The sequence below is a fragment of the Octopus sinensis genome, linkage group LG7 (assembly GCF_006345805.1).
Source record: "Octopus sinensis linkage group LG7, ASM634580v1, whole genome shotgun sequence".
In the NCBI taxonomy this organism is placed as follows: domain Eukaryota; kingdom Metazoa; phylum Mollusca; class Cephalopoda; order Octopoda; family Octopodidae; genus Octopus; species Octopus sinensis.
Genome location: NC_043003.1, coordinates 105,758,034 through 105,782,736, shown reverse-complemented (window position 1 = coordinate 105,782,736; position 24,703 = coordinate 105,758,034). Strand labels below are relative to the sequence as shown.

At 37.2% G+C, this 24,703-nt stretch overlaps 1 protein-coding gene across 2 annotated transcripts in view; it reads right to left on the bottom strand.

The window, feature by feature from the left end:
* Positions 1-8,108: 8,108 nt before the first annotated feature.
* LOC115214282 (zinc finger and BTB domain-containing protein 24) overlaps positions 8,109-24,703 on the bottom strand; it is a 29,001-nt gene continuing 12,406 nt past the window's right edge. Inside the window, exons 2-4 of one of the 2 annotated variants that reach the window (XM_029783428.2) lie at positions 18,370-18,412; positions 12,521-13,056; positions 8,109-9,546 (exon numbers count right to left, since the gene is read on the bottom strand). In XM_029783428.2, the coding sequence (XP_029639288.1) occupies positions 8,602-9,546; positions 12,521-12,940 (1,365 nt within the window). In that variant the 5' untranslated portion in view covers positions 12,941-13,056; positions 18,370-18,412 and the 3' untranslated portion in view covers positions 8,109-8,601. The remainder of the gene's footprint in view (positions 9,547-12,520; positions 13,057-18,369; positions 18,413-24,703) is intronic. The other variant, XM_036505070.1, reaches the window with a different exon arrangement.

Sequence of the window (24,703 nt, the reverse complement as noted above, 5' to 3'; positions counted from 1 at the left end):
ACTAGGTTTCAATTTTGTTTGACTTCAGTGATTATCCAGGAGTCGCTGCTTTTAATATATAGCCTTGTATGTGTGTGAGTTTGTACACACACACACATTTAGACACATCTCTTGTATTGGGCATTAGACCCTTCAATCAGTCAATGTTCTTTGCTTTTTAAGCATTTAATAACATTTATTTTTAAGTATTTACACACACATATCCTCACCTGTGCTTGTGCCACATAAAAAGCACCAAGTCCACTCTGCTGAGTGGTTGGTGTTAGGAAGGGCATCCACTTGTAAAAATCCTGCCAAAACAGTCACAGAAGTCTGGTGCAGGCTTTGGCCTGACCGGCTCTTGTGGTACCGTCCCACCCATTCCAGATGGAAATTAAACTATGATCATGATGATATATATATATATATATACACACACACACACACATATATATATATATATATATATACAATGAGCTGCTGCAGTCTTCATCTACTCTTGTACTCTTTTACTTGTTTCAGTTATTTGACTGTGGCCATGCTGGAGCACCACCTTTAGTTGAGCAAATCGACCCCAGGACTTATACTTTGTAAGCCTAGTACTTATTCTATTGGTCTCTTTTGCTGAACTGCTAAGTTATGGGGACGTAAACACACCAGCATCGGTTGTCAAGCGATGTTGGGGGGACAAACACATACATACATATATATATATATATATATACACACACACATATATATGATGGGCTTCTTTCAGTTTCCGTCTACCAAATCCACTCACAGGGGCTTTGGTTGGCCTGAGGCTATACTAGAAGACACTTGCCTAAGGTGCCATGCAGTGGGACTGAACCAGCAACCATGTGGTTCATAAGCAAGCTACTTACCACACAGCCACTCCTACGCCTGCTAATTTTCACTCAAAAAGTATTGGTCAACCCAAGTCTACAGCTGAAGAAACTTGCTGAGGGTATCATGTAGTTTGGCACTCATCCATTTATGAGTTCTAATGAAAACAAAACTCTTGATTCTGAAATATAAACTGATAACAGTAATAATTTACAAAAATAGATTGTCGTATGTTATTAGATTTTAAAAGTTATCTTTTAAAATTTAATGTTTTCAATCAGAAATAGCTTTAGATTAACCTTTCTCCGATATATCTTTTATCTGTTTTAGTAATTGGACTGCAGCCCCAGCATGGCCACAATCCAATGACTAAAAGAAATAAAGGAATGACACCACTTGTAAGGCACTCATTTACAACTGTCATGTGATGTCAAAACAAGTCCACACACATGTAGGGTGAGATACAACAGGCTTCTTTCAGTTTCCATCTATCAAATCCACTCACAATATTATTGAAAAAAATAAGGTTGACAACAAAATGAAGACTATGGTAGAAAAATGAAATGAAAATAAAAAGATGTACAAAAATGATTTTTTTAAATGATATGTTCACTTTGAAGGCTGAGAAACTGCTGACAGAGAAAAAAAATATCATGGAAGGAATGTTATATAGAGAAAACAAAACAATAGAAATTGAGAAAGAAATGGAAGAGAAACTAGGTAACAGTAATATAGAATTTAATGGAATTTAAGTGAGACAGAAAGCTTGGGTGTTTGTGTGTCCATCCAGTCAGTATGGGGTGAGTTTCTTTAGTTTTTGAAAAGTACCCGTTAAGAATACTCACCAAATGAAGAAAGAGAAAAAAAAAGAAAAGAAAAATGCTTCTTCACAGTTTGAAAGTGGTTCAATAAAACAGAACCAAACTATGAAAGATGGCATCGAATATGTTTAGAGTATTATTGAGAAATGACAAAATGGGTTTTAGAAAAAAAAAAAGTCTTTAAAAATCATTGTAAGAGATGTTTCTGCAATATCAGTGATTCATTCATCAATAAGGCTGTGGTCATAGTTCAGATATGAAATTGTTGACACTTTTTAATGCAGTGGTTCTGAAAAAGGAGCACAAAAGGGGAGTGCAATTGATGGGTTGAAGGGGTAAAAATAGTGGGCCTTAATCAAATAATAATAATAATAATAATAACAATTAAATTATGTAAGGATAAGTCACAAAAAGTTCAGCTTCTGAAGGAATTTACAAAGAAAAACAAATGCTTGAAAAAAAAAAAATAATAATAATTTCAAATTTTTGCACAAGGCCAGCAAGTTCAGGGGTCAGGGAGTGGGTAAACCAATTTCTTCAACCCCAGTGCTTACATTACCAACCCCAAAAGGACGAAAAGCAAAGTCAACCCCAGCAGCATTTGAAATCAGAATGTTAAGACAGACAAAATGTCGCCAGGCATTATGCCCGGCACGCTAACGAGTCTGCCATAATAATAAAAACTAATTGCAATCATTGAGACAACTTGGTCAGTACCGACATTGAATACATAAATCAGCAGGATTCAAATAAATATAAAGAACAATAAATCAAATTCAAAAACCTGTTATAACTCTTTTAGTAATTCTGATTACTCAGTTAAATGTAACACTCATTTATTCACAACGTAAAGTGTACTAGCCATCTGAATGTGGCTAGCCACTGGGGGTGGGTGTTACTGAAGCTTATAGCCCCAGGAGATCATCGTCTCCAGCTGGCTTTAGACACACTTTCTGTGCCCTACGTTGACGAGAGGCAAATACCTCGAAACTATAGTCCGCATGTATCACTTAGGCTTTTGAGAGGGGATGACCTCCCTTTGCGAATATCAGAAGAGCACAGGAAGTGTGTCTAAAGCCAGCTGGAGACAATGATCTCCTGGGGCTATAAGCCTCAGTAACACCCACCCCCAGTGGCTAGCCACATTCAAATGACTAGTACACTTTACGTTGTCGAGCGGTTACTGTTTACATCTCGTTCGGAGATTTATTAATGCTTATTTATTCACAGTTTGGAATTAATCGCGTATTATGTCATAGCTTCAAGATTTTGACGATGTGATTATTTTTAGAATGACATTGTAGGGTAAGTGTGAGAGGCTGGATCTGGCTGGTTTGAACATTAAAATAGGTAAAATATTTGGGTGTCATGTGGTTGGTTTAAATGCTAAAGAGTTAAAGAGTGAATCAATCAGTCTGCAAATTTGAGTTCACTTTTTTTTTGTTGGAATGTTTAGGGAGAAGATTAGTTGGAAACCTTTAAGAATATCAAAACTGAGACTGAGATAAATACTCTTCTAACTTGCTAAACCCTGCTAATAAATACTTTCTAATTATGGCACAATGCCAACAATTTTGAAAGGGAAGTGAGGGGGGTACTTTATTACATAGACCCCACCCAAGTGTATTTGGCTGGTACTTTCTTATTAATCCTGAAAGGATGAAGGGCAAACCAACCTCAGTGGAATTTGAACTCAGAATGTAAAGCTGAAAGAAATGCCGCTAAGCATTTTTATCTCGTGTGTTACCAATTTTGCCTGCTTGCCACCTTAATAACAACAATAATGATCTTTTCTACTTTAGGCACAAGGCCCGAAATTTTGGGGAAGGGAGGGCAGTCGATTAGATCGACCACAGTACATAACTGGTACTTAATTTATTGACCCCCAAAAGGATGAAAGGCAAAGTCAACCTTGGCGGAATTTGAACTCAGAACGTAAAGACAGACGAAATATCGCTAAGCATTTTGCCCAGCATGCTAACATTTCTGCCAGCTCGCCACCCTTAACAACAAATAACGAGCCCTTCTACTAGAAGCACAAGGCCTGAAATTTGGAGGGAAGGGGACAGTCAATTTCATTGACCCCAGTACTTCACTGGTACTTTCTTTTATCAAACTTGAAAGGATAGAAGGTAAAAGTCAACCTCCGTGAAATTTGAACTCAGATCATGAAGATTCAGAAGAAATGCTGCTAAGCATTTGGTCCAGTCTGCTAAAGGTTCTGCCAGCTCACTAACTGGACCCGAGAAAATTAATAAGACTTATTTTATCAATCCATCAATAAAGGGAGTATCAAATATCAAACTAAATAGTCATAGGTACCTAGTCCAACTTTAACATCTTAACTTCAGAACCCTCGTGTCTCAAGCCAATAAAAATAAAGGAATAAAGCCCACCTAAATTAATAAAAATGAAACAGGACTTCCATACAATTATACATCAATAACCAGATTTTAAATATTAAACATCACCATTTATACATCCATATTTTCCATGCTGGTATGAGGCTAATGTCTGGACATCCTTCCAAACACCAACCCTAATTTTTTAACTTAAGTACTTAACTCCACATTTTCCTGTATCAAATGGTCAAGGTGCTAAACTTTGTTTATGCAAGACATAAACACACTTCACTGCTCAACAGGTGCCAATATAAAACCATACAGGTAACTATGCACACATACATATTATACAGCTGTAGTAGAAGACAACTGTCCAAGATACCATACAGAGGAATTGAACTTGAAACCACATGATTATGAAGCAGACTTTTTAACCATACAGCTATGCTTTCAAATTATTATTAAAGTATAAAGAAACAAGTTCGGTAAATTTGTAAAATTATATTTCAGCACTCAAATAGAAAACTTAGAATTTGTTCATCTTCATCAATTAGACTTTATTAAATCAATTAGACTTTATTAAATCATTGTGAAATCGTAGGCGTGGCTGATGCTGATATCACATAACTGGCACCTGTGCTGGTGGCATGTAAAAAGCACCTTTCGGGCATTGGGCCTCACTGAGTCAAAGTGGCACATGAAAAGTTCCTTCTGAGTGTTGGGCCTCGCGGAGGCAACAACCAAGACCTTTGGCATTATGTCGTGCTTGAGAAGAAGACCCATCAAGCCAAGTAAATATCGCAGCCGTGGTAGATATCAGTGTCACACAAATGGCACAAAAAAAGCACCCATTACACTCTTGGAGTAGTTGGCATTAGGAAGGGCATCCAGCCATAGAAATCATGCCAAGTTAGACTGGGATCTGGTGTAGCCTTCCAGCTTACCAGCCCTGGTCAAACCATCCAACCCATGCCAGCATGGACAATGGACACTAAATGATGATGATGATGATGATGAGGATGATGATGATGTGTTGTTCTAGGGCAAAGCATGTATACTTCAATTTGCCAGATTAGTAACTTTGGATTTTTAATTGACTACTGGTTAGCAGTAGCTTTGGTATTCATTTGTGAAAACAGTTGCTCCAATATTATGCCAACTGCCTAAATGTGAGGAGATCATCATGTTCTTGCGAGATTGTAAACTGGGTGGACAGCCTATATTTCATGGACGGCAGTAGGTACCTCATATATGAAGTAGAATATGTTACCTTTATTACCCATCACATCAAGGAATGAAAATAGTTCATGGAATGGAAATAGTAGAGATCACCTTATCCTAACTTTATAACCGCTACTATTATCTAATATTGGCACTAGGCCAGCAACTTCAGGGTTGGCGGGGATAAGTTGATTACAATGACCCCAGTGCTTGACAGGTACTTTTTTCATCAACTCTCAAAGGATAAAAGGCAGAGTCAACCTCAGCAGAATTTGAACTCAGAACATAAAGATAGACAGAATACTGCTAAGTGATTTGCCTGGTGTGCTCATGATTCTGTCAGCTCACTGCCTTTCTAATACTGGTTTCAAATTTTGGCACAAGATCAGCAAGTTCAAGAAAGAGGGCAAGTTGATAACATTGGCCCCAGTATTCTACTGGTACTTAGTTTTATTGACCCCAAAAGGATGACAGGCAAAGTCAACTTTGGTAGAATTTGAACTCAGAATCTAAAGACGGACGCAATGCCTCTAAGCATTTTGTCCAGTGTGCTAACAATTCTGCCAGCTCTCCGCCTACCTACTCTCTTATATTAAAACTTCATAACTATTACTTTCTGGAGTTAAGATTTTGTATAGCAAGGTCCATTTGACTGGCTCCCGTGCCAGTGGCACATAAAAAGCACCAACAGAATGTGGCCGATGCCAGTACCCCCAGACTGGCTCCCATGCTGGTGGCACGTAAAAAGCATCATCTGAACGTGGTCCATGCCAGGTGCACCTGACTGACTCCCATGCTGGTGGCACGTAAAATGCACCATCTGAACATGATCAATGCCAGGCCCACCTGACTGGCTCCTGTGTCAGTGGCACGTAAAAAGCACCCACTACACTCTTAGAGTGGTTGGCGTTAGGAAGGGCATCCAGCTGTAGAAACATTGCCAGATCAGATTGGAGCTTGGTACAGTCACTGGCTCACTAGACCTCAGTCAAAGCGTCCAACCCATGCCAGCATGGAAAATGGACATTAAACGATGATAATGATGATGATGATGGCACCAATAGTTACAACAAGCATTATTTCCTGCTTATAAAGCTTTATGACCAAAGTAATTTTCAAAGGTCAAATAAGCAATGAACTAGCCATATCTAATATTGGTACATATAGCTTTGTTTATCACTGATGCATGCATTATTGATCTGGGAGAGCACAGTATCTTCAATTGTGAGCCATGTTATGGTTATCGTGAATTGATCTAAGATAACCCAGGTCAGTGATTAGTTGAAGGTTCTGCTTTTATTGCAACCACCCACAGTGCACTGACTATTGCATGTGTAAACATTATCGTGATGCATGTCTATATATTTTTCTATATGGATTTACCAAATCTACCAGTAAATAGTAAAAACATGAAGGTGCCTGATCCTGACAAATGGTGCAGATGAGTATATTCTCTGCAGGAAAAGGTAGAGATGTATTAAAAGAATACATGATCTATCCTTGTCAATGGATCTATCCTTCATCCCCTTTAGGAATGGCATGGAGAAGATTCGTTTTTGTAGGGAACCAAACCCCCATGTTACCATTTTTCTCTTTCTAATGGTTTAATTAAGAGTAAGGGATGGGCCAAAGACCTTTGCAGGCTCTCTGACACCAGTGAGATTCGGGACAATTAATGTTAAGCTTGAATATCTCTAAGTCAATAACTGTAAGAAAAAAATATGAGTGGATAGGGGATTCCAAAGGGCTGATGTTCTGGGGGTAAGAAGGAACAAGCAAAGGGATTAGAGCTGAGGTCAGTTACCATGTAGCTTTTGTGAGAAACAAAGAGTAATGTACTCAGTATGCATTTATATGCCACATGGTGTAACATAAGTAGTTAGCTCTTGGTAAAACCAAGAATACGATCCATGTTTGATTCTTAGCTGTGGTTATTTGATTTATTCTATGTATGCCTATGAGAAAAGCATGAACATCACTTCTCTCTGTATATGGAGTTAATATGGTCGGTCAGTTATTGAGGAACACCCTGATCACAAAATGTGAAACAATTAATTTATGTATCATGCAGTATAATGTAAGGAATATAAGTAAATATTTATCCTTATTCTTATGTTTTCATAATTTGAAAAAAAAATACCCTGCCACCTTCAGAAGAAAATAGCTTATCACAAACAAGACAACTTGAATGTGCTAGAATATCTTGTGACATTAAAATTTATATTTAAAAAAATACATTTATGTTTGCTTTGTAACACAGTAAGTGGTTGTGTTACCTCAAAATAAATTATTTGTTTCAATAATTATGACTGAAAAGTTACCAACAATATAATTGGTGAATAAAACAATATGAGTCTCAGTGAATTCCCAGGACAGTGGTACGAGTTCCTAGGAGTCACAGCTGGAATCATTTTTAACTGAGGCAGTCAACTCTTTTGGGTCTTAAAATTTTGCAAGGTGGATTCTCTAGCTGATACCACAGACTATAAAGTTTCATGTTTTCATTACCTAACAATTTTCAGAAGAAAAATCACAAAATTTTTGAAAAAATTTTTGCATTATCTTCCTTTGTATCAACAACAACAAAAAAAGATAAAAATATTGAAGCACTTAAACAAGAATAAATGTAAGGTATTTAGTGAGAAACTAAATTGAGGTGAGTCACTAAGTGACATTTGTAATTTTTAAACTTGAAGTGTGTGTGTTTGTGTAAATTAGATTGTGTGTGTATGTATGTTCATGAACACATGAATTTATAAAAATATATACCAAAACAAAAAATTCTCTGTTTGTTCCCATTTTATGATAACTAAACTTAAGATCTATGATGGATAGTTCTCTGATTTATCATTTTCAAAATCATCTGCTCTCAGACAATAAGTTGTTATAAATTCAAACATATTTATTTAGACAGTGTATATCATATCAGTCACTTTATTCCCTTCTTAAACACTATTCATAGGGGTTTTTTTAACCCTGGTTTTCTAGCACACAAGAAGCAAATTTTTCCTTGGATACAACACTTGTCTATCATTAATAACAAGGCCTGTGTATTATACAAGACTTATCACCCAAGAGCTGATATTCCTCATCCACTCTGTTATTTCATCCCCTGCATCAGGAGAAAACAGACATGTATAATACATATAGAAGACTTCATAAAGATAAACGACCTTACAAATACAGACATTGAAAAATCAAACAAATTTCTATTAGATTTGAAATAAGAGAGAGAGAGGATATTAAATTTAAAAAAAAAAGTATTGTTTTAATTTTAGAAATCCTGAATTTAGATTTGGAAAACTATTGGAAACATGAATATACAGATACAAATGATTCTGAACATGATTGGTGATGCCATTCTTGATGAAATGATTGACAGAAATGATCTCTTACTTATGTTCAGTAAGGAAATGTGCAATGAAGTCATGCTTGTCTTTAGAAAGCTTGCCACAGATATTACAACAACGACAGTCCATTTTGTCATGCATGCTTCGATGAAGATGATACATTGCTGCATCTTGGAATAGCAAACAGCAGAAGTCGCACCGATAGACATCATCACGAGACATGAGGTGAGTGATGAGCTCATCAGTGGAGAAGTCCACCAGACACACTCGGGTGTTAATCCGTGCATAAGATGAAGAACAACTTGTCGACACTGATGTAGTTCTGTTGGGAAGTAATGATCGGTGTCTGTTAAGATGTGTTTGGGAATTGAGTGACTTAGATGTTTTAACTGAATGGTGACCAAGAATTGATCTTTTCGGAGCACGGCTTGTTAAGCTTTGCTCACAGTTTGAATTGTTGCTTTCACTTGTTATGCTATCACCATCATCTCCCGCTTGAGCATGGTGCATGTCTGTTGTGCTCACTGCACACATAACGCCAACATCAGGCTCAGTACTGGAATGCACATCACGGAGTACTTCTGAATGAGTTGTGCCATCGAGGTGTATGACTAGAGAATCTTCTAGAGATTTGGGTTGGTCATTCTCATCTTGATCAAGGGGATCCACCTGGCGGACCATTAGATTTTCTGAGCTCATGACTTGGTTAATATTTGGATGAGCAATTGCTTCTAGTTCATGAGTAATTGCTTCAAATTCATCAAAGTCTTTTGGTTCTGACTTCATTAACGAGGAATGATGAGCTGAAGTTAGACTTGACAAAGAGAAACCTCCATCATCTTGGTCTGGAGCTGTTTGAGATTCAAAATTGTTTTGCATAATTTCATATTCTTCGTTACTTACACGGGTGACAAATGCTGGCTTACGTCGGTGTGAAAAGTTCATAGTCTGTATTCCAGCATCACCAATACCTGCAGATATTTGAGCCTAGAATATAAGATTAAAACACAATTAAAATGAGATAGAAGCTAACCAAAGGAAATATTAATGTCATTAAATATACACGCTCATATACCAACATCCCCCATTCCACAGCCATGTTGATTTTACCCTGTCTTAAAAGTAATTCCCTTTTATGTTTATTATTTTAATGTAAAATCAGTAATGTTGTTTGCATATCTTGATGACCGAGTTCTCAAAGCCAAATAATAATAATCATGATGATGATGATCATGATAATGATGATGGTGGTGGTGGTGGTGGTGATCATCATCACTGATATCATCATAATAATAATTATATCTGTGAAAGAGCATGGCTCAGTGGTTAGAGCGTCGAGCTTATGATCGTGAGGTTGTGAGTTCGAATCAGAGACCGGACTGCATGTTGGGTTCATGAGCAAGACACCTTATTTCACGTTGCTCCAGTTCACTTAGCTGTAGAAATGAGTTGCGAAGTCACTGGTGCCAAGCTGTATTGGCCTTTGCCTTTCCCTTGGATAACACTGGTGGCATGGAAAGGGGAGGCTGGTGTGCATGGGTGACTGCTGGTCTTCCATAAACAACCTTGCCCGGACTTGTGCCTGGGAGGGTAACTTTCTAGGCGCAATCCCACGGTCAGTTATGACCAAAGGAGGTCTCAGCAACAATTATATCTCAACCAAAGTATTTGGTAAGCTTAGAAAATATAAAGATTTGCTGATTGAAATCGAAAAGATGTGGCATCTCAAGACGGTTACAATACCAGAGATTGCAAGAGCACTTGGAATGATGGAATGATTGAAAAAGGAACTGAAAATTATTTGAGGATCATCCCTGGCTTACCATCCATGCAGGGAGTGCAAAAGATTGCCTTAACTGCTACGTCACACATATTGAGAAGAACATTGTCACTGGGAATTTTTTTTTCTTTTTTTCATTTTTCATTTTTCTTTCCTGTCTTTCTTCCCTTTTTTTCTGTCACATGACTTTGTAAATAAACAATTTGGTGTGCTTATCTTAATGGCTTACCACTGTATACAATGAGTTTCTTTGCCCTAGGTGTTGGGGAGACGCTTGGCAAGAAATAGAAACAAAATTAAAAGAAGATATTAATAGCAGCAGCAGCAGCCGTTGTCATTATAATCATCATCATTTAATATTCTATTTTCCTTGCTTGCATGGGTGAGACAGAATTAATTTGTTGAGGCAGATTTTCTACAACTGGATGCCCTTCCTGTTACCAAACACCACCTGCTTCCAAGCAAGGTAATATTTCTGCAAGGCCAGATGTTTTCACAATAGACTGGAAATTAATTACACTGCTTGTATAACAATGAGGCTCATTTACAACCATCATGTGATGTCCAGATAAGGGTACACACACACACACACACACACACACACACACACACAAACACAATTCCTTTCAGTTTCCATCTATTAAATTCACTCACAAAGCTTTGGTCAGCCTAAGGGCAATAGTGGAAGGATCAACGGTGTCCCATAACTTCACCCAAAGTAAGTCATGAATCTTACACCTCTCGAATGGTTGAATATCTTTGATATTCAACCTGCTGAGAACAGATGACACTTAAAGATAGAGAAATTTCTAAATGGCAACTATGTACATGCAATAAAATGTATCAATGTTTAAGCTTTAATTGAATTGAGCAAATGGAAAATGTGACTGAAGCAAAAATTATCAATTATCATACTCTTTTACTTGACTGTGGCCATGCTGGAGCACCGCCTTTAGTCGAGCAAATCGACCCCAGGACTTATTCTTTGTAAGCCTAGTACTTATTCTATCAGTCTCTTTTGCTGAACTGCTAAGTTACGGGGACGTAAACACACCAGCATTGGTTGTCAAACGATTTTGGGGGGGACAAACACAGACACATACATATATATATATATATATATGTATATATATATATATATACGATGGGCTTCTTTCAGTTTCTGTTTACCAAATCCACTCTCAAGGCTTTGGTCAGCCCAAGACTATAGTAGAAGACACTTGCCCAAGGTGCCACACAGTGGGACTGAACCCAGGACCATGTGGTTGGTAAGCAAGCTACTTACCACACAGCCACTCCTATGCCTATAATTGTTCTACTGTTATATAACTGTTTTATAAATGCTGCGTTATTAAAACTTTGTCTTTTTTAGTAGACTGTTTGTTTTTAGTCTTAAGATGTCCACGTTTTGAACAACAGACATTTAGTCTCTGGTTAAAAATTTGTTTTAAGTTAGAAACATTTTTTTTTATCAAAACCTCAATAAATTAAAACAATATTTCAACCATGGAACTCAAAACAAAGTTGTAAATTACAGCATACCAATACTGGGTCAAATAAAAACCCTTTGGCTAGGAAAAGTCAAAGGCATTTAACTTTATTCCATCCAATATTAAGTTTGCTATAACTCCTTTTAAATACTTATATTAATTAGTCAATAACAAACCTAGGTAGGAGGACATCTTATGCAATAATTAAACCTTCAAATGTTAAAAGAGATCAAAATTTAACGATCATCATCATCGTTTTAATGTCCACATTTCTAAGCTAAGGTCAGAAAGAATTTGGTTGCCCTTCCTGTTACCTTGTCTCCAAGTAAAGTAATTTTCCCCTATAGTTGGACATGTTTTCACAGAAGCTAGAAGGGAAGGACACCACTTGTATAACGGTGAAACTCATTTACAATAATCACACAATGTCAAGACAAAGAGATACCAACACACACACACACACACGATGGGCTTCTTTCAGTTTGAGTCAACCAAATCCACTCACAAGGTTTTGATCAGCCCAGGGTCACATGTGTTGCACAATGAGACTGAACCCTGAATCAAGTGGTTCAGAAGCAAGCTTCTAAACCTCACAGCCATGCCTGTGTCTATTTGACAAAAACATTTCAAATAGAAGTGAAAAAATTTCGGAGATCGACACAAGAAACATGATAGAAGGACAATAACAAACCTGTGACTGTGTAGAATCTAATAGAGGACGCTGGTACGCAGCTTCAGCTTCCGACGTAAATGCAACAGATTTGTTATCATTACTGTTCGTACTGTTTACATCATCGTTATTGTTTATTGGTTGACTGTTTGCACTCTTCTGCTGTGCATGTTGTAGTACGTGTAACTCCAGTCTCTGTTTCCGACTAAAGCCTAAGTTGCACACATTACAAAAGTAAGGTTTCTCCCCCGTGTGGATGCGCTTGTGGTTATTCAGATGCGACGACTGGGCAAATCGCTTGTGGCAAATATGACAGGCGTACGGTTTCTCTCCTGTGTGTGTACGCTTATGGATGACCAGATGAGCCTTCTGTGTGAACCTTTTCTGGCAGACCTGGCAAACATAAGGGCGTTCACCTGTGTGGACTCTTTTATGCTCCATTAGCCTTGATAATGAGGTCAGCTTTTTTCCACACACATGTTAGTTGCATAGGGCAGGACTTACATGTTTCCAAAGCTTCAATCAAGCCATGGAAACAATATCTTGATGAAATCCATCTGAAAAGTAGATAAAATAGTAGTAATAATAATTATAGTAAAAAGTAGTAGAAAAAGATTACTAGATGAAAATAAAACATTTGGAATATTTCTGTTGTTTATCAATAATATCACAAAATGAAACAAAATTATATGCTGTGTTTACTTGAGTATGAATCACACTATTTTAGACATGATTTTAACTGAAAAAACTGGGGTGTGACTTTTAAACAGATCAAAGCTGACATCAAGTTTCAAGATGAGTGGGGGGGGGGGGGGGGGCGTCGATTTTGCACCAACATTTAATAAGGGGTATGACTTCTACAGTAATTAAGGGTGTGACTTCTACAGTATTTAGACAATAACAGACTGAAGCAGTAGCTTTTTCATCAAAGATATTTCAGGCTGTTCAATATTTATAAAATAAACTATACTAACACACTAATATAGATAAAGATATACTATAGAAAAGAGAAGGAAGATTGAATCTTGTTGAGATTATATCATGATAGCTTCCCAACTGTACCCCAAACTTCAGTGAGGGAAGGAAGTAGGTCATTTTGGAAAGTATTCATTTGTCATCAAATGATATACAGAGATAACATTCGTTGAAGTAAATATTCACACATCAAGGAAAATTAGAATTGATGGAAATCAGAATCTTTTGGCTTAGTTGTGCAATTAGCATCAATTAGACTTGAAATAAATTGCATAAAAATACGTGTGGTAAGTAGCTTGCTTACCAACCACATGGTGCCACATGTAACCGATTATGTCTCTCCCCACAAATTTCAGGCCTTGTGCTTATAACAGAAAGGATTATTATTATTATTATTAGTAGTAGTAGTAGTAGTATCCTGATGCTCACGCTCTCCTACTCCCTTCAGCACCCCTCTACCTCCTTTAGCTCATCCATCAATGTTAATCCTCTGCCCCTTACCCATCACTCCCGTCATCCACCCTTCAGCCATACCCAATCTTTACAGTTTTTGCCTACCCCCTCTCTTCCATTTCCCCATCTCTCACTCCTCCCTATATCCTTTGCAACCACCTCCGACTTACCCACACTCATCTTGTACTTTGGGAAGTCACCTGGATGCCTCATCACCCTGATTTATGTTTATCTTTTTGCAGCCCCTACTCTGCATTCTCATCCTCATTTCTAAATTTGAGTAGCCATGTGTCTCCTCAACAACAAGACCCTGCTTACCCACCCACCTCCTCACCCGCAGCCTTTAATCCTTCATTTCCGTGCATAAAGCTGTCTACCACCACCATCACCACCTTATGGCAACCCCACTAGTGCAAGTGATATATATAAAAAAAAAAAAGCACCCAGTACATTCTGTAAAGTGGTTGGCATTAAGAAAGGCATCATCACCATCATCATCATTGTTTAACGTCTGCTTTCCATGCTGGCATGGGTTGGACAGTTTGGCTGAAAAGCGCTAAGCCGGGGGACTTCACCAGGTTCTGATCTGATTTCGCAAGTTTTCTACGGTTGGATGCTCTTCCTAATGCCAACCACTCCATGAGCGTAGTGGGTGTCTTTTACGTGCCACTGGCACAGGTGCCAATCACCTGACACTGGCATTGGCCATGACTACAGTCTCAACTTGGCTTGACAGGTTTACACAAGCACAGCACATCGCCAAAGAGCTTAGTAACCTGTCACTGCCTCCGTGAAGCCCAATGCTTGAACGGTGCTTTTTACATGCAGCCGGCACAGGTGCCAGTCAGACGGCACCGGCATCAACCACAATTACGATTTCCCTCAGTTCGACAGGTTTCCTCAAGCACAGATTATTGCCCAGTGATTGAAGGGTGCTTTCAACGGGCCAGTTATGTGACACTTGCATCAGCCGCAACTATGATCTCACTTGGCTTGATGCTCTCACTTAAGCCATAAAAAAAAACAAAAAATACCATGTCAAATGCATTCTTTGGATCCATTGAACCCTATCAAACCATCCAACACCAAACCATCCAGCATAGAAAACAAATGTTAGATGATGATGAAACAACTCTCTCTTTTACTCTTTTACTTGTTTCAGTCATTTGACTGTGGCCATGCTGGAGCACTGCCATTAGTCGAGCAAATCAACCCCGGGACTTATTCTTTGGAAGCCCAGTACTTATTCTATCGGTATCTGTTGCCGAACCGCTAAGTATTTTATTGACTTTGAAAGGATGAAAGGCAAAGTTGACCTCAGCAGAATTTGACCTCAGAACGTAATGCTGGTAAGCATTTTGCCTGGCATGCCAATGATTCTGCCAGCTTACTACCTTTTTAATAATAATAATAATAATAATGATAATAATAATAATGATAATGATAATAATAATAATAAGATGATAATAATAATAATGATAATGATAATAATAATAATAAGATAATAATAATAATAATAATAATAATAATAATAATATAATAATAATAATAATGACACAGGAGGAACATTGACTGGAGTTATTGCTTTTTTACCTTTTTCTTAAATAGTTTATTTATTATTATTATTATTATTAATTTTTTTTTAAATTTCAGATTTCAAATCAATAAATCAACTGTTTTCAGAGAATGATATCAAAGCAGAAAATCTGAAAATGAAATTCATTTCAAAAGGTTTTTAAAAAATTTTTTATATCATATCCATCATAATTATAAAATTAAGCTCATTATAATTATTAGCTAAAGATCCAAAGTCAAGGCAGATCAAAGACAATTCCAGAAAAAAAGCAGTCAGAAGATATGAAGCAGGACTGAGGTTCAATGAAGGCAGGTATTGTAAACTCTTCCCCAACGACGCCAGGATGGAGAAAAGGGGCAGAAAAGCCAATAAGAATGTGTGTGTGTGTGTACATCCATGTAGCAACGGCCAAGTGAATGAGATATTGATGTTAGATATTGAAAATTAGATGTTGATATTAGATATTGATATAAGATATTTGATCCATCATGATTTGGCAAAAGTATATATATATATTTTCTTTCTCTCTTTTTCTCTTTTACTTGTTTCAGTCATTTGACTGCGGCCATGCTGGAGCACCGCCTTTAGTCGAGCAATTCGACCCCGGGACTTATTCTTTGTAAGCCCAGTACTTATTCTATCGGTCTCTTTTGCCGAACCGCTAAGTGACGGGGACATAAACACACCAGCATTGGTTGTCAAGCAATGCCAGGGAGACAAACACAAACACACACATACATATACATATATATGACAGGCTTCTTTCAGTTTCCGTCTACCAAATCCACTCACAAGGCATTGGTCGGCCCGGGGCTATAGCAGAAGACACTTGCCCAAGATGCCACGCAGCGGGACTGAACCCGGAACCATGTTATATATATATATATATATATATATATATATATGCATGTACACGCACACACAAATACACATGTATGTGTGTGTGTGAGAGAGAGAGAGAGATTATAAAGAGGGAAACTTTCTATGACACGGCCAATTTTCTTTGCAACTCCTCCTTAATTATGTATTTCCAGTAATCATCTCTTAACGACTTTCAACAAATGAAAATATGAACTATATTGATTCCATCGTATCAGGGAATCAGTAGAAGCTTTGAGAACAATTCCCGAACATACACACACACCTTGAATAGTATATAAAACAATGAAACAATATTAGGTTTGTTAATGATGCACGCGGAAGAGAGCCAGCCCTTGAACAGAATATCTCCATAGAATGTTCTGTGATGGAACACACCAAAATGGATTCCTGCGGGAGGGGGGGGGATAAAGTAAGACTTGAACCTTGTGATATAAACTAACGAAATACTCGTTAATTTTAACAGTTCTTATCGTAGGAAGCTGTATTAATAAAGTGGGTGTAGGAGTGGCTGTGTGGTAAGTAGCTTGCTAACCAACCACATGGTTCCGGGTTCAGTCCCACTGCGTGGCATCTTGGGCAAGTGTCTTCTGCTATAGCCCCGGCCGACCAATGCCTTGTGAGTGGATTTGGTAGATGGAAACTGAAAGAAGCCTGTCATATATATGTATATATTTATGTAAGTGTGTGTGTATATGTTTGTGTGTCTGTGTTTGTCCCCCTAGCATTGCTTGACAACCGATGCTGGTGTGTTTACGTCCCTGTCACAAAGAGACCGATAGAATAAGTACTGGGCTTACAAAGAATAAGTCCCAGGGTCGATTTGCTCGACTAAAGGCGGTGCTCCAGCATGGCCACAGTCAAATGACTGAAACAAGTAAAAGAGTAAAAAGAATAAAGAGTAGGCATGGCTGTGTGGTTGAGAAGCTTGTTACCCAATTGTGTGATCTTGGGTTCAGTCCCACTGCACAGCACCTTGGGTAAGTGTATTCTATGACAGCACCAGGTTGACCAAAACTTTGTGAATAAAGTTGGTTGATAAAAACTGAAAGAGGCTCATCATGTATGCGTGTGCATGCGTGCATATGAGGTGCTTGTGTGTGTGTGTGTCTGTGTGTATACACCTTTGTTTTGATATTATGTGATGGCTGTAAATAAACATCATCAAGCAGTGTTGTTTGTTTCCAGTGTTTCATGAAAAACATGTCTGGCCATAAGAAATATTACTTTGCTTGGAAACAGGTAAAGGTTGGTGACAGGAAGGGCATCCAGCCATAGGAAATCTGTCTCAACAAATTCTGTTTGAATAGTAAACGTTAGGCACAGGAGTGGCTGTGTGGTAAGTAGCTCGCTAACCAACCACATGGTTCCGGGTTCAGTCCCACTTCATGGCATCTTGGGCAAATGTCTTCTACTATAGCTTCGGGCCAACCAGAGCCTTGTGAGTGGATTTGTAGACGGAAACTGTAAGAAGCCTGTCGTATATATGTATATATATGTATGTGTGTGTGTCTGTGTCTGTCCCTCTAGCATTGCTTGACAACCGATGCTGGTGTGTTTATGTCCCCGTTACTTAGTGGTTCGGCAAAAGAGACCGATAGAATAAGTACTGGGCTTACAAAAAGAATAAGTCCCGGGGTCGAGTTGCTCGATTAAAGGCGGTGCTCCAGCATGGTCGCAGTCAAATGACTGAAACAAGTAAAAGAGTAAAGAGTATATATCGAGGACTAAATTGTCCAACATGTCTTTCCTTTTCAAAGATGGCAGGTGTGGTTTGAGCTCAAATAACAACATATAGGCCTCTACAGTTAACTTGTGTATTGGTTATACATGAACTGCCATCAGTTCACAGGTCCAACAATCTTAACAACTCAACCAGACTTAACAGTGGGGCAAACAAGAAGCAAGAAAACAATAATACAGAGTAAGATTAAAATCAAAAAATACTGCAAGAAATTAAGAGAACTAATTTTAAATTTAAACTTACCTTGGCTATTTAAAGATCTTTGGAATTAGAGAAAATCTGAAGCCTACAATATAAAGTATATATGTATATATATATATATAAAATATTTTAATCATTTCTATTTCTGTAACATAATTTTTTTTTTATCTTAAACTTACTTTTGAAGTAAAAAAAATAATAATAATTTAAATTGATTATCTATATGGCTCTATTTCAATTTTATTTAAGTCTTGATAAAAAATAAAGTCTTATATTTTATTCGTATATCTGCCAGACAAAACAGATTCAGACATGCACGCACATGCACATACACACATGTACATACATCTGAGAGAGTGTGTGTGTGTGTTTGCTGAAAACAATTCTAAAGCATATTGATTCTGGTTGCATCAAGTCCAAGTGCATATACACAACAAAGGTCATTGACTTGAAGTTGAGCAAAAATCATAAAATGGATAACACAAAACTTAAATGATAAAACTACATTAACTCGTTAGCCTCCAAAATACCAATTATACATTACCCTACACAATATAATTTATTAAGGTAAATAAACTCAGTTTTGTTCTGATGGCTGTTTGGGGTTAAAATCCAAGTAAATAAGATCACATGGTCAGGGACTGAACTGTTGTGGTTTTGAGTTGTTTCTTAAATTTTTCTAAGGCCTGCTTTACTTGAGTCCCATATTTACTGATTAAGGTGTCAATGCTATATAAACAGTCCCCTTTGTACAAAACACAGTGTTTACTTTGATAACCAGGAACTAAGGTTAATAAAACATGACAACAAGCATCAAAGAATGTAATTTATTGTGCTAATTATTCAATTAATTACCATATTAGCTGCCAAGTAGATTGGATCTCTCTTATGTGATTGCAAATTTCTTTCACCTGGGAGTATCTTTTATCTCTATAAGGCCACCATTTGACCTTGCATAGAATATTGCTGACATCTTTGGACTGGTGCCCACTCTGATTATCTTAACTGGTTTGATAAAATTCAGATTCAAATTTTTAACATGATGGGTCCTCTTCTTTCTACAATGTTGGACCCTTTGACTCATCACTGAAATGTATCATTGTTGTGTCTTTGCTCTAAGGATTTCCATGGTCATTGCTCTGATGAACTTTCTGGACTAATTCCTTCGGTCAAAACTTTTAAGCGCATCACCCACTTCTCTTCCCAGTCGCATCATTCCTCTGTTGATCTTCCTGTTAGTCATATATCCGTTTATTCTAACAACTTCTTTCCTCAAACTTCTGCTCTTTGGAACTCATTACTATCATCTTCTTTTCCTCTGCTCTCTAACATTCAGTCCTTTAAGCTGTCTCTCAGTTGATGTCTTATGAATTAATAGACCCCTTCTTTTCCCTCTTCCTAGACCTTTACACATCAGTAGCCTCTAGCTTTGTTTAGGAAAAAATCCACACACACCCTTCAGACTGTCTCTCAAACACCCTTCTACTGCCCCAACTAGTACTGACCATCCCATCTAGCAAATGTGCAAAAACACACAGCCACCCATACATACACCTGTCACCATAGCTGCTGACCTCTCACTATGACATTAACAGAACACACAGATCACTCACATAAACACATGTAAACAGTTAATACCACACACACACAGTTACCACCACGCACGTTACTGTCACACACACACATGCTACCTTATACACACACACCTCCACACATACACACAGATACCAACCATTCTTCACACTCCCCTGTCCCAGGAAGCACTTTCTCTTTGTCCATCTACTTCCAGTCATTCCTAAATGTAACATGTGGACTGTTGGTGATTTTTTGTCCTCCTTCTTCCTTTTCTTTTAGACTTTTCTATGTCTCCTGTTTCTAAAGGAGTGTATTGCTCAAAACGTAAAACAACCACTCTTTCTTTTCTTCTCTGAGCATCTCATTAATACTTTGAATGTACCATTGTCGTTTTTTTCTTATTCATTGTTTTTTTTTATTAATTATATATATATATATATATATATATAATATATATATATATATATATTATATATATATATATATTATATATATATATATATATGTATATATATATATATATATATATATACATAGTCTATCTGAAGACTAAATCAAATGTGTTGATGTATTTATACATTTATACAATAAGGATGAAATTAAGAAAAATTAGTTTCCAATGTGATTTGGTGAAAGGTTTTTGTCATCAAGGTAAGGTAAAAACTAAAAACACCAAAGGTAAAAATGTTGCCAAAGCAGTGTTTTATGATTTTTAACTATTACTTGTTTCAGCCATTAGACTACAACCATTACAGGACATGGCTTTGAAGAGTTTTAGTCAAACAAACCAAACCTAATGCTTAGTTTTTAAGCCTCATGTTCTGACAGTCTCTTTTGCTGATCCACTAAGTTACTGGGATGTAAACAAACCAACACTTGTAATTAAGCAATAGAAGGAAAACACACACACATATGACAAGCTTCTTTTCAGTTTCTGTCTACCAAATCCACTCACAAGGTTTTGAATGTTTCATATATATTTAATTCAAGTAAAGTTTAAATTAAGATTTCAACTTCACTCTCTTCCCAAAACAAACCTCTTAGTTTTACTCTTTTACTTGTTTCAGCCATTTGACTGCGGCCATGCTGGAGCACCGCCTTTAGTCGAGCAAATTGACCCCGGGACTTATTCTTTGTAAGCCTAGTACTTATTCTATCGGTCTCTTTTGCCGAACCGCTAAGTCAATTTAAATTTTAAATTCATTAAAAAGAAATTAATGGAAATACTTATATTTAAAATTTTACCTCTACTATAACAAAGAAAGTTACTTATTAATTAGTTATGAGTATGTAACTTTTACTTTGAGAATATTTGTGAAAATCTTTATTCTCTAAGTATTTATCAAATCAAAATTATAGAATTTTTTGTATTTAAAGTTATAAACAAATGTGTAAAACATGGTCCTTTGAATAACAAAAGCCTTCAGTAATTTCTCTGCCAACATCATCAACTTTGTGTTTATTGTAAACATCTATTTTGTTTAACATATTGATTACAATACAATAACACAACATACATACCATGTTATTTGTTTCCACATCAGAATTTTTCAATTCAATATATTATGGGAGTGAGTCAAAAAGTTTGCCATTTTTAGTTAGGACAGGTATAATTACCAACACAGGAACATGTATCATACATCAAAGTGAAGCTGGTCCTCTGTGGATCACATCCCTACTTCTCAACATAGTCACCGTTTCTCTCAATAGCAATGTTCCACCTTCGAATGAGAGCATGTATCCCTGCCCCGTAAAATTCTGTTGACTGTTCTTTGAGCCACTTCTTCACTAGAGTTTTCACTCCCTCGTTACTGGAATAATGTTTGCCTCTCAAACCCTCTTTCGTGGTGGTGAAGAGATGATAGTCTGAAGGCACTAAATCTGGTGAGTGTGGAGGTAGTGAAGAAGTGGCTCAAAGAACAGTCAACAGAATTTTACAGGGCAGGGATACATGCTCTCATTCGAAGGTGGAACATTGCTATTGAGAGAAATGGTGACTATGTTGAGAAGTAGGGATGTGATCCACAGAGGACCAGCTTCACTTTGATGTATGATACATGTCCCTGTGTTGGTAATAATTATACCTGTCCTAAACAAAAGGGCTTTACTTTTTGACTCACCCTCGTATAACAAAAAAACCACTTGAAGGGCAGTGTTCCTACTAGTGTCTATATAATATGTTGTGCAGTGTAAAGTATAATTAAATTTCATCACTTTTACCATCAAAACAACACTACATATTGGGCTTGAAGAGAGTTTAAGACTCCCAATCAAGAATCAACATTCAGGACCTTGTGCACTCATTAATCTCTTGCTTTTCAAACAATTTTGTAACGAGCAGGAAACGAATCAATCATCTATGACTGTTCCTCTAACACAAAGAAAATAATTGATGTCAAGGCAAAAGAAATCATTATTACTAGTGGAAGCTTTAATAGTATTTCTATAAACACTTGTCCTGTTGATCTATTAACAATGAAACAAATCTAACTAATAAGATAACAGATTAGATAAAACTGCGTCATGTGTCTAATGAAAGAGTAATCCTCGTGAGTACTTTATCAATTCACTTCTCATTTTAGGTACTAATACACTGGGAACCACAAAGGTTTGTCACTCTCTAATTACTTTTTGCTATTGTATCATAAGAATTTAAAAATTTCAAGAAATGTTAAGTAATTTGTTAACTGTAGAACTTGAAGTCAATAAAGTTGGAAATAATAGCATTTTACGTGCAGGTAGCACGTAAAAAGCACCCACTACACTCTCAGAGTGGTTGGCGTTAGGAAGGGCATCCAGCTATAGAAACTCTGCCAGATCAAGATTGGAGCCTGGTGCAGCCATCTGGTTCGCCAGTCCTCAGTCAAAATCATCCAACACATGCTAGCATGGAAAGCGGACGTTAAACGAAAATTTGAATCCATTGTTATTATCAAGGTGGCAATGGGTAGCGAGCTGGAAGAATCATTAGCATGTTGAGCAAAATGCTTAGAGGCATTTCATCTGCAAGTTCTGAGATCAAATTCTGCCTCTCATCTTTCCAGGGTTGATAAAGTATGTACCAGTTGAGTCCTGGGGTCAATGTAACTGACTACTCCCTTACCCCAAAATGTGAGGCTTTGTGTCTACAGTAGAAAAGACTATTAAGGTGGCAAGCTGGCAGAATCGTTAGCATGCCGGACAAAACGCTTAGTACCATTTCATCCATGCAGAGTTCAAATTCTGCTGAGGTCAACATTGCCTTCCGTCCATTCAGAGTTGATAAAATGAGTACCAGTCGTGTACTGGGAATCCATGTAGCCCTTACCCCCAAATTTCAGGTCTTGTACCTATAATAGAAAGGGTTATAAATATTGTTGTTGTTATTTTAAAGATAGAGCCAGTACAGTCATAGACAAAAATGCCTTGTGGTATTTACTTACGTCTCTTTACAATCTGAGTTCAAATCTTGTTTTTCAGTCTTCAAATGTTACTCAAATAACTACTATTCAAGTTTAGAGATTAAAGTGATCAACTGTATCCTTCTCTAAAAATTTGCTATCCTCTATGTTAGATTCTTTTCTTCTTTTTTATAGTTTTGTCCCAAACAGGTTTTGAGGTCACAGCAGCATAAAGGACAACAAAGAAGAAAAAGAAGGCACCCATAAATTCAAAGGATGTCAATTGACAGAAAGCTTACAGGACTGGATACTAGAGACTAGACAAAAACAAGATGATAGTAATGAGTTCCAGAGAGCAGCAGTTTGAGAAAAGAGGTCATTAGAATAAAAAAGAGTTATGAGTAACAGGAAGATCAACAGAGAAACAAGCAGAGAAGCGCTGACACATTTAAAGGCCTTGACAAGGTTTTCTAGACCAGAAAGTTCATCAGAGCAATGACCATGGAAATACTTATAGAAAAGACATAACAAAGATAAATTTCAATGATGAGTCAAAGAGTCCTACCTTGCAGAAAGAAGTGGACCCATCATGTTAAAAAACTCAATTCTGAATTTGATTAAGCCAGTTAAGACATCATTATAGATTTTTTAATATTTTTCTGATATCATACATGTATCTGGATTTTTTTTTTACACTGCACATATGAGTGGCTGTGTGGTAAGTAGCTTGCCTACCAACCACATGGTTCCGGGTTCAGTCCCACTGCGTGGCATCTTGGGCAAGTGTCTTCTGCTATAGCCTCGGGCCGACCAATGCCTTGTGAGTGGATTTGGTAGACGGAAACTGAAAGAAGCCTGTCGTATCTATGTATATATATATATGTATATGTATGTGTGTGTATATGTTTGTGTGTCTGTGTTTGTCCCCCTAGCATTGCTTGACAACCAATGCTGGTGTGTTTACGTCCCCGTCACTTAGCGGATCGGCAAAAGAGACCGATAGAATAAGTACTGGGCTTACAAAGAATAAGTCCCGGGGTCGATTTGCTCGACTAAAGGCCGTGCTCCAGCATGGCCGCAGTCAAATGACTGAAACAAGTAAAAGAATATATAAAAAATTTTACATGAAGTCTTATGTGTTTACTTTTAAATACTATGATCCTGTTTTTGTACTACAATTTTCTTTTTATTTTCTACTACTCTAATTTAAACACATTCAAAAATTAATTCATTATATACTCTTTTACTTGTTTCAGTCATTTGACTGCTGCCATGCTGCCTTTAGTCGAAGAAATCAACCCCAGGACTTATTCTTTGTAAGCCTAATACTTAATTTATCTTTGCCAAACTGCTAGATTATGGGGATGTAAACACACCAGCATCGGTTGTCAAGCGGTTGGAGGACAGACACACATACATAC